General features: G+C 36.5%; 1 protein-coding gene across 2 annotated transcripts in view; it reads right to left on the minus strand.

The window, feature by feature from the left end:
- PARG (poly(ADP-ribose) glycohydrolase) overlaps positions 1–12,055 on the minus strand; it is a 58,704-nt gene that overhangs the window by 12,671 nt on the left and 33,978 nt on the right. For both annotated transcript variants that reach the window (XM_064716808.1, XM_064716807.1), the window contains exons 10-13: positions 6,093–6,172; positions 3,625–3,685; positions 2,924–2,999; positions 278–425 (exon numbers count right to left, since the gene is read on the minus strand). In XM_064716808.1, coding sequence (XP_064572878.1) covers positions 278–425; positions 2,924–2,999; positions 3,625–3,685; positions 6,093–6,172 — 365 coding nt within the window. The remainder of the gene's footprint in view (positions 1–277; positions 426–2,923; positions 3,000–3,624; positions 3,686–6,092; positions 6,173–12,055) is intronic.

The following is a 12,055-nucleotide window of genomic DNA, read 5'->3' on the forward strand; positions in this document are numbered from 1 at the left end:
CAAGACACCAAGTCCTCAAACACATTTACAAGGGATAAAATAAATTCTTCTGCTTGCTGTCACATTGTTTTTCTCCTTTCACAAAACATGTATGGAACAGCATCCCTTGTGGTGTTAGCTGGGATGAAGTAGGAGGCTCTTTGTCAAATGAGTATTAAATTTTCTCCCTTTTTTAAAATTCTTACAGCATTTAAACATACTAAACTTTAGCTTGAAATGTATTTTGTACATATATAAAACCAGAACTTGATGTGAAACATTTTCTGCAAAGACTAACCTGTGATGATAAGACATTCATTGTGATCCAAGACTTCAGTGATGAGCCTTGATACAATCAGTTCTGGATTGATTAAAAACCGAATTTCTTCTTGTACCAGTCCTGCCCCGGTCACACCCCCTCCGACAAAACGGTTTGCAAAGTCAACCTACCAAAAACACATGCAGGAGGGTTAGGATAGGATAAGGAAAAAAATCCTTTAATTACCAAATTTAATTAAATCCTGTAAATATTTCAATTATTCTGTTGAAATCTGCTGCTATCACTCTAAACCACAAGCAGAGAAACTGATTAACGCGATCATGCCTCTCTCTTTTTTTTCCATTCAACTTCTCAGAAAACTTACAACAAATGAGACACTACACAGCAAAAGAAATTTTGTATCTCAAACGTTCCAAATCCAAGTTGTGTGGGTTTCCCTTGAAGAAGCACATATTTCAGAATAAAACACATTTCAGTAGATGTGACAGATGAAAACAGCATTCTTTTTAGAGCCATTGAAACACCATTAGTTTGTCCTTTGGAAAGCACTCTGCCCCAGCTGTGCACATGGAAGTATCTTTAGATTAGCACTGCCCCTGTAATAGTTCTATACCTAAAAAACCCTCTAACAAATTCTCCTTGCAATGTACTAACAATCTGTTATGAATCGTCCTTGAAATGCACTTGAACAAGGCAAATACTTTTGACTCTAAAGGTTTCTGTTTGAAATAGAGCAGCTCTGGACTATTTTTTGCTTCAACAGTACATATTTTGCAAATTACATTTTCATACAGACAACAGTTTAAAAAAGAGTTTGTTTATTCAATAAAGTAATTACTATTCACTCAAATTAACTGCCCATATGAATTTATAATTTTTAAAAGTTACTTCATCCTCCAAATCCTATTAGCTTCTTACTGATTTTTACTTAGGTAGCTGATGAGAGCACAGGTACAGGAGGGGACAGAAGTTGCTGGGGTGCCATGAACACCTGTGTAGATTACAGACTAACCCAGGAGGCAGAGTCCAAAGTACACCAAGAGCCAGCCACTACAGCAGCATGTGTTCCTCTAGTTTATCCTGGAAATACCAACATACTTCAGTTGTTTGAGATTTGCTAAACTTGACTATGATAAAAAAGTTGAAATATGAAAATTACTCAGATGTACAGCACACCAGGGTCGCAGAGCACTGTGCTGGGCAGCCTCCCCTGGGCCCAGCCTTGTCCCACACACACACTCACCCTGTCCTGCACCTCCCCTCTGGGCCCAGCCCTGCTGATGTCCATGTGCTCACCAGACACCTCTCACTGTCCCAGGTGCCCTGACTCAGACTCATCACCCTGCCTTTGTCTGGTGGCACAGCCAGTCAGCAGGGGCTGTGGTTGGCACCATCGCTGCCCACTGAGGCTGGGTCACTGTGGACTCCTGCACTGTCCTGCCTTGTTTATCCTGCTCCCTGCAGGTGTGACTGCTCTGCTGTCAGCTTGTTGTAAATCTCCCATACCTTCTCAATGATTTCTCAGGGGCATCTCCTCACAGCACCAACTCCTTCTTCACAGTACAGACAACAAACTCCAGCTCTCCTCACAGCAGAACCAACAAACTCCAACTCTCTTGACAGCACAACCAGCTCACCCACTCTTTTGGAGCACTCGTCTTATTTGACACAGCTGTGGCCTATTAAGGGCAGCCCTGTTCCTCATCTTTGCTTATTGGTGCAGCTGCAGCTCCTCAGGTGTGAGACTGCCCTCTGCACTATTCTCTTACATTCTATCCCTCCACACTGCTCCTCATCTGAGCAGAGGCATTTTGTTTGATAAAACTTGAAATAGCCAAGAGGAAAATATCACATCCTAGGTAATACCCCCTTATACAGGGTACAACACCAGAAAAATGATTATTATTGAGCAATTGCTGAGTTCTTCATAATTTCAGCACACATTTAAGTGCCCCAGTTTCATAAAGTTATGAGACATTTTAAAGTCTGTGCAACAAGCATTGCAGAAAAGAATTCTTCTTGTCTCCTTCCTCCTCTTCCAATGCAGTACTTGTCCCTGGCTAAAAAAGTTCTAATTTTTACTTTTTTTGGTAAAAGAATTCTAGAAGGCAGACCTTCTTTTTTTTTTTTTTCTTAAAGAAAAGCAGAAAGCAAACAACTAATTTGAAAACTCAAATGTGTTCCTTCCTATAAATATGGACAGGACATCCTCCGTATGAATTTCTTTTGCTGACTGTCTCCCAGACTGAAACAGTGGTGCTGGCAGCAGCAAGAAAGTCTCCTGGGTCACTGACCTGGTCACTGTCTGGGGCACAAGAATAACTTTTTTAAAATAAACTGAAACCCTTGACAAGTCATCAAGATCACAGCCTGAATCTTTTGTCTTGTCAATCTTTGATCCTGGCTTGAACCAGAAGACCTGAAGCTGTCCAGGACTTGTGATTTTCTGTCAGCCCTTTCTGTAACAGGTACATGTGCTACCTAGATGAGCTGGGGAACATTGACAGTACTGCTCATAGAATTAATTTTGATAGTTTTTTTTTATGCTGCATAACATCTTGTCATTTAAGTCAATTGAGGATAAACAAGTAACTTTATTAAGCTGATAGACCATAAAAGTATGACAAAAACACTAAATCCACATGAACTCTTATATGCACTTACCTGCAGCATACCTTGTCCATTGCTTTCAATGGTGCCTTCATAGGTGACATGCAATCTAGATAATTTTTTCTGAGATCTACCATTGAGGAAAAATATTGTACAGAAAGCATCATTTCAGAACCCCCACAAAAACCCATTCATTTTAAAACAAAATTCACCCAAACCCCAACTGCTTACACACCTTGAACATAAGGTGTTTTTAAAAAAAAAAAACAAAAACCCCCAACGGATTAAAAAAAAGTTTGCATCACAGAAACAATGTCATTTGTCAGTTTCTCCACCTTCTACCATAAAACCCCACAGCTGAAGTTTTAAGTTTTTCTTGCTCCCCAGCAATGAAGCTATAATACTTGTGCTCATGCTGATCATCACCCATAGTTCATTACATTGCCTGTCATTTCTTAAATCAATAAATGATTGGTAATATAATCCCTCTCTTTCTTCCCCCCACTCAAACAACAGCATCAAAGATATGTTTGTGTTTTAAAACTTCAACTAATACTTGTTTTCATTACAGAAAACCATATGGGACAAGTCAGGACACAAACTACTTGTGGCAATTCAGCCACTGCCCTCTATTTCTTTCTGGAACAGTCCATAGCAAAGATTGTTTTCTGCAGTACTTCTAGACCTGAATCAACTCCAAATGAATGATCAGTTATTGTGGACTTAAGAAACTTCTTACAGGATGTTTGACTTACCTCTCCCAGTCTGGAAACTCCTGGAGACACTGCCTTGTGAACGTCACCAATCCCGTAGGTTCTACAGGCAAACCAACCCCAAAGGAAAATGTATTAAGTGCGGGAGCTTAGCCCTTAGATTATCTTAACTGGTAATCTTTGAAAACTACAAACATCATCCTTGGTCAATACCAAGAGCTTAACTTTCCTCAGGAGTGACTCTGATTTTTCCCCTGACAGCCCATGCTCTAAGTGAAGACAAGTAACATGAAGACCAAAATATTACTTCTCTTCCCACTTTGCAGTTTGAGTATTTTAGTTTTTCCAGATCTAGGAAAAACTATTTAACAAGTGATTTTCACTTTAACAACACTCAAGACTACAAGAAAGATCTTAAAATGTGTTGCTTTAGAGAAAAGGACATTGTGAATCTTTAAAATCATCAACTGTCCATAGTATTCAACCTATGGAGGGAGGAAGCAGCAGCTCATATTTCCAAGAAAGTCCAACTATGTCAATAAGCATGCAGTGTTAGCACGTTCCAAATCAGGCAGTTTTTAACCCTGCCAGGATGCAAGTGAAATTCACTGTATTCTGACTGAGAAAAGACTCCTGCCCTTGAGGGGAAAAAGAGGAGCTGTTGCTTATTGCAGGAAGGATGCAGTATCATCTTTTCTCCTTATTTCACTCAAAAGAAGTTCAGTTTTGTAACAGAAAGAAAATATCAACCTTTTATTAGGTGATATCATCTCAATAAAATCTTTAATTAAGACTTGTTTTTCTGCTACAGTAAATCTACTGTGATTCATGAAAACATTGAGAATACTATGTAAAGCACAAATGCATCCTTCTAAAAAAGCCTTAAGTAGTTCTATGCTTTACTTTTAAAATTTTACTTTAAAATTTAGGTTAAAAAAAAGGTTACTTTCTCTGAAAAAAGTGCATAGCTTTCAAGTACAATAATCAAGTGCTCTTTCACAAGGGAATTCTGATATCATTTGTGGTATTCTGCAAATCAAGCATTCACCTTTTGAGCACAAAGTCTTCAGTTTCCAGCATTCTTTTACAGAGAACTCTATTATTATTTACAATAAAAAGAGCAACAAAATTATTACCGTAACTTATAGAGCTAAGTTACTTCAGCCTTACTAATTCCTGAGACAAAAAAAAAATAATAAGAAATGGGGTATTTTAAAGGTATGATAGGAATTTTTAATTCAAGAAAAGAGCATTCAAGAATCTCATTAAATATTATTTAAAGTTATAATGTTAGGAAATCTAATATGGTAGTTTCATAAAGCATGTTCCCATCAGATTTCATATTCTCAGGGGCTCAGGGACAGCTGCATCAATTTAGGATTTGGTTTGCACAAAACCATTATAACTCAGGTATTAAAAAAAACTGGTACACTGTATCTCTTCTCAGTCCCACACATAGATCACAAGTTACTTTTACCTCAGAGATTTAGTCCTATTGATATTGCTTAAAGTCTGACAGCTGAAATAGGATATAGCTGCATTCATTTTGTGGTGAATTAAAATGATGAAGATGGTCTGGACCAAGTAAGAGGCTTTTTTTATTTAATAGTTTAAATCTGTCTTTCTTTTAAAACAAACCCTTCTGAGAAAGTATGAAGTTAATAGTAAAATGCTGACATGTAAAGAAAAAGTTCTTTTAAAAAAGGCCATTGTAAGGGTATTGCTGCAGATCTGATGTGTGCTACCCCAGTAAAATCTCTTTCTCCCCAAAAATGCAATATATAAGCTATGGTAGTTATCACAAAATAGAGATCTGTTTGTGAAAGCTTATGCAAATGTTCAAATCTGTGCTAATAACAGAAGATCTGACTATGCATTAAATTTCCCAAGAGCAGGAGATATCTCATCTTCCTATCATTTGTTTTATTTGAACTGGGCAAACCTAAAAACAGCTTTGCTTTGGAATCATAGAAGAGAAAAACCTGAAATATCAACACAAGCAGGGGAAAATCCCTCAGAACTCCAAATTATAATCAGAATACTAAATATGCATTCTGCAGGAAAAGTGAAGCTTGACTCAAAATCTTTAAGCCTGTGATTTTAATGGCTGTAACGGTGCCAAGTTCCCTCTACATCCCCACTTTGATGTGGTGATGGAAGTGGTTGCATATATTATTAGCATTATATATATATATTTATATCTACACAATGATATACACACACATTTTTACACACACACACATAAATATATTTCTGTATTTCACACACATCCTATATATATTTATATCTATTTATCAGAAAAAATAAAACAGAATGAGCTCTGGGCAAATAATTTACTTGCATGCATCATACACATGGTAAGAAGTGCCATTAGTATGAAAATCAGTGTACTTTGCAAGCTGACTTTTGTTAAATACTTCCATCATAGCTGTGTAGCCATTTCTAAATTGAATGGGATTAAATTTTTTATCTATCTGCTTTGCAGCTCAAAAAAAGAATAAAGGATATACTTTTTTCTGTGACTCTTCTAAAATAGCAGAAAAGGGTCTTAAGTTTCTCAGGCTTTCTTGGTGACCTCCCTTCAAACAACCTGAAAAACAGGAAATAAAAACAAACAATTAGATTTCAGGGACACAGTGCAGAGCAATTAGTGCTACTTACTAATTGCAATTTGATTTTTTGTAATTATTATGCACACATTTCATTAGCTTTGCCTTTAAGTACTGCACTGTAGAAAGAACACTCTAGAGAGCCCCTCTGTAATTCAAGATGTTAGGAATAATGAGTTTATTGACTTGCTGTACTTCTGATGAAGATGCCAAGTGAATGCTTCTCTCACTTGCACCAATCTTCTAATACCAATAAATGCAATTTCAGTATGAACATTATGGAAAACTACTCGTTTTATTTGCTACAAATTGAAATGTTTAACAGGCCATTAAGTGAGAAAACATATATGTTGAGTACTCCAAGATCCAAATGTCCCCCTCCTTTCAGCTCAGTGAGTTGCTCAGAAGAATTAATGCAACCTTGCTGCTTTCAAGAGCTGCACTGCACCAGCAGCATTTCTAAAGAAAAGAACCTTCCCCCAACACAAATGGCTCCATCCACTGGGCTGTTACAGCCATTCTAACAGACATTTGTAAAAAACCTAAGCATTAAAATGAAGGATCCTTTTTTTAGCCATAAGTGAATGTATTCTTTTAAGGTTAGCTGAAATACTTTTACTGCATCATCTGTCTTCCAGCAACTTGAACATGCATTACTTAATTTCACTTCCAACAGAGTGACAAGGCATTGTTATTGGCAACACATAATGGAATTTATCTGGAAGGAAGAACAGCAGTGACTTCAGAAATAAAACCCTTTGAATAGGAAGTTTACTAAAAGATGTCTGATCCACTGAAAGCCCTGAGGATATAAGATTCCCCCACAATAAACAGTCTAAGTAAAGCAATGACACAACATGATTCATTTGTAGTGGAATGACAATCTGCCTTTAAAACCGGAATGCTGAGAGGTGAATTAAACTAGATTCAGCAAGGAAATGAACTGGATTTTTTTCAGCATTTAAAAATCCTTATGATATATACAGGCTGAAGAGATCAATTCTGAAATCTCTATTAAGTCACAGAGGTTAATTTTATTAGCACTTTATTCTCTGAACAGTGAATCAGGACTTTAGGAAGGAAAACTCCAGACTTTAACAAGTCTATTCTAACATGGGCTTATATGCAAGTTCTATCAAGGCCGTGAGTTTGCACAGATAAAAAGGGGTTTATAAAAGGAGTCAATGTGTGCATGTGTGTGCAGACGTTTCCTAAATTACCCCCAACCTCTTATCTGGAAGTCTCAATTCATATCAAGTCTTTAAATTGCTTAATTTATCTGTCAGCCTGATCATTACTAATTTTTATGCCTCTTCACATCAAAGTGACATCTTGCTTACATTGCAAACCCTCAGGAGAGAGTTTTTCATGCCACAAAGGCAATATGTGATCCAGCACAAACAGCAGGCTGGGCAGGAAACGTGCAGAACTATGGCTGAACTCAGTCAGATCACTAAAACCAGTCATATTTGTGCATGCAACAGGAAAAGCAAGGGATATTTACATGATTCAAAAATGGCCTTGTCCTACCAAATTCACTTAAATGAGGACATCACATGGCAAATTTACAAACATTTTAACCTTGAACCTTATTTCTGAAATAATCAATTGGGCAACATAATGAAAATTTTCTTTTTGAAGCAAATGCTTTAAAGAATAGAGCTATATGAAGGCATCACTAAGATATTAAATAACATTATTCTTCAAGTGCTGCAACACAGTTCCTACTAAAAATCCACCCAAAAATCTAAGTGGAAACCACATCATTTCCTGACAGAACCACCTAGGGCCAAAAGCCATTAATTTCAATTAGAGCACTCATCCAGATGAAGTGCACTGTAAATCAAACACAAAGCACCGCAAGTCCACTTTCAGGTGAAGTTATTAAAATCTTAGTGGCAACTGCATATGTAAGCTTTGTACAGGATGTTCCCACTGCCGTGCAGTAACTTCAATTTATCAGCTACAGGAGCTGAGAGAGCCTCCAGGACTGATCTCCAAATTCATCTCTGGCTCTCCAGCACTCCAGGGGAGTAGCAATGCTAATCAAACAGAAAACCTCCCCAGAGACACATTCAGGCCAGAGATTTGAAAACACAAGAAAGTAGATGTGTGAACTTTGTGTTTGTGAATTTGTAGATTGCTAAAGTCATTGTGGCTAAATGAAAAATCTTTTCTAGCAAATATTCAGATATTTAATTATTCTGAAGAGAAATACAATACATGAGAAATAAAATACTAAAAATAGTAAGAACTGATATTGAATGAATGCTAAGTGAAGTAAGCATACAGTAAAAAATATGCTTACTTCACTTAGGAACTGCTAGCAACCATACAGTAATGCTACAAGGCAACAGTTCATAACATTTCAACAATTATTACAAAAACACGTATGAGCATTATCCAAAAAATTCTAGGGTGGAAAAAGAAGCATTGTAAAAGTGCAATCAATATTCTGGTTTTTGCAGTCTTGACTGTCAATTCAAAATTGTCATATTTGCAACCAACATTTCCACCTTCTAAAGCTGGAGTCAAAAGCTCCAAAGAACCTACTCCCAACTCCTTCCTTGCAAGTTTAAAATAGACTTTAAACTTGCAAAGAACTTCAAAGGGTGCACTGAAAATAACACAAGAGAAAAATTATTTAAGAACATTAAGAGCTTCACAAAAGTGAGCTTGGTTTGCATGGAGTTTACTGGGGAGAATTTGAACCTGCTTAAGCAAACAGTTCCCAAATACACTGTTTCTGAACAAGGTAAAATTAAAATGCAGTATTTACCTGTAAAATTTAATTTCTAGGAATTAAATTGCTGCCCTGATGTTACTCTAAGAACTGGCTCCAGCAGGAGCCATTACAATCACGTGATTTAATCTCCCACTTCCATAATTTCCTAATGATATTTCCATACCCAGGCTGGGCTTCCTTTGAATGTTTCTTTTCAAAGAGAATAATCATGTCTTTACATTGAAGTTGGAACCTACTGTAAGACCCAGAAAGGTGTACACACTGCAACAGTATGCAAAAATTTGCAGTATGGATCATACTTCAAGTAATAATTCCCATTCATGAATTCATGGCATTCCATGGGTACTCTTTGCAGAAGTGTGGATACACAATGTTGTATTTGTGATCCCTACAATTAACCATGTGCACTGTTTCCTCTACTACCCACAGCCACTAAAAAGTATCTTTACTACTGGACTCAAAGGAACTTTAAGTTGTTTGTTTATTTTGTTTTTCCTTTTATTTTAGTGTGATCTCACTAAAGATAACAGACCATCTGAACAACTACAAAACATTTAACTAAAACCTGATCTTCTCCTACAAATAGAAGTCAAAGAAGGATTTACACAGAAGTCATATGGATAGATGAATTTCACCCAGTAAAGGGACTGAGCAGGGGGAAGGATGGACAGTTAAGGCAGAAATTAAAATACTGGAAAGATGTTTCCTTTCACCTCAAGAACACAGCTAATCACTAAATGGTTTTAGTCTAAGGCACTGTATGACAAAATGTTTGGAAAAGTGAATAAACCAAATATCTTAATTTTTCTATGTTGTTCCATTTCAAGCCTATGCTTACCTGATGTATATATACATATAGGGGTGGAAATAACATACTTGAGAAGTATGTTACTGTCAAACTTTAGTGCCCTCCATATGATTGAGGGCTATTCTGATTAAGTGGCTGAGCATCCTCAGTTGCTGAGCATCCTCAATAGGAACCACTGAAATTTCAGCTTGATACACAGCACCCTAAAGGAAAAACTAATATAGTGTTGAATGGTCCAATAGCCTCATCATTTAGGACTGCATTAGTTGCACTGGGGAGCACATAAGAAGCATCACTTCCATCTTTCTCCTGCAATTCCCAACCTCTTGGAATAAAAAAAGTGGAGTTCTAGGAACAAACAAGAAATACAAAATTCTCTTTTTCAAAACCAGTATCATATTTCTAATGCAGTATTTTTTGAGCTTTGACTTCTAATACTAACACAGCTTATCAAAACAGTTTCAAAAGGATTCTCTCTCAGTATGATTTGACATTTTAAATTCAATTGTGCTCAAGGCAGCCTTAGTCACATCCACATTAAGGACTGCCCATAGATGTTAGTGTATCAAAGGTCAAGCAAAGCTGTGTGCATTAATGTGCACCATGTAAGATTTGGAATGTGTCTATAATTATGTGTGCTTATCACACTATTGCATGGGACAGACAATCTCACACTCTAAACATATGAAAGCAAACCTGATAACCATATAGGAATAACTGAAATTACATTAATTACCCATATCCTTTGCCTCAAGTGTTTTCTGAGAATGCTGTTTTGTTGTTTATTTATTGGGTGGAGTTCCCCCCATACAGAAATATACATCTGCCTTTTAAAATGGAGTTTTAAATCTTCATAGCCTCGCTTCAGTGAATAAGACAGGAGAAGTCAAGGACTTTTCATGAAGAATGGAGCTGCAACAAGTGTTCCATTGCTATAATTCATGCTTCTCTTCCCAAGGGAAACAAACTACACTATATTTTGGGAACAGCAATACCCCAGAGACCCACTCTGGTCTCCAAAGTACCCAGGGGGTGTGCAAGACAATCCATTAGGCTGCAGGAATATATTTTTGTCCCATTCATTAAATAAAAAAAAAATTTTGAACTAGTGATTATTTCATCTTTATCTCATCCTTTCTAATTTTTTTCATGTTTTATAATGCAATATATTAGTAAAATAGCACATGTATGTAACTCCTAAGTAAATAATTACAAATACATTGGGGTGTATAAATATATATGTTTTATATATATAGTATAAACACAATACATTGCTCAAAAATGTTTTACTGATAAGTATGTGTGATCAAAAATGTTTGGAGACCATAGCCCTAAATAGTTTTAAATATTAATACCTAAACATCAGTTACATAATGCAAGATGAAGAAACCTTAGCAAATTTAAAATGGGACATTCTTATATCCAATATAAAATATAAACCCTTACTAGGAAGTCCTGCGGTCACTAAAAATATTTGAAGTGATAATTAGAAGGAAAACAATTCAGTATATTACAGCTTTACTTTATGCAATTTGGACTTAATGGAAATCAAAAGCAGAATAATCCAAATGAGAAATTCCTTCCAGAGAGATGGAAGGCAGGCAAACTGACCATCCCTCTGACAAAACAAAAGGAAATGCCACTGTCCACATCTTGCATTTCCTGATAGAAAAACAGAGCACAACCTCCTACAAGTCAGGTACAGCAAGCTCAGTTCTTTTCTGGTGCCCAGTGTGTGCCTCTTCCACTCAGCATGAATTCTATCTGTCTGTATTAAAACTGCCTTCCTGCTCTGGGCTTATAAAGGACATCATTCTAGAGTTCTCTAATTTCCTTCATAGCAAGCAGGAGAAAAACAAAACATTCAATATTTCAACCTCGTGGGCAATTTCTTATTTACTGTGATGTGTTATAGGTACAAATATATAAGTACTGTCGTCATCTGAGAAGTTATTTAAGAACACTGCACTATTCAATAACCTTATGTTGAATTAGAATTTTATCTGTAGATAAATAACGACTTTTAAGATGTGTGTAAACAAAAAAAAATGGAGTAATGTAATTTTTTGGGAAATCTAAATGCAAAAAACTATCTTTCATCTCAGACACTCCCATATACTCACACATCTCTTCTCTGTGCTTTCCATTTTGTCATTCTGTTTATTGTGGCAAGCAACTTGGTGCATTGTAAATCTGTTTTAACAAAAGGTTTTGGTGATTTATGAGTCTTACAAGGCATCAGGTTGATATCTGACCCTGATTAAATGATAAGATGCTAACTGCAAGTACTCAACACCAGAGAATAGTGGG

This window comes from Zonotrichia leucophrys, chromosome 6 (assembly GCF_028769735.1).
Source record: "Zonotrichia leucophrys gambelii isolate GWCS_2022_RI chromosome 6, RI_Zleu_2.0, whole genome shotgun sequence".
NCBI lineage: Eukaryota > Metazoa > Chordata > Aves > Passeriformes > Passerellidae > Zonotrichia > Zonotrichia leucophrys.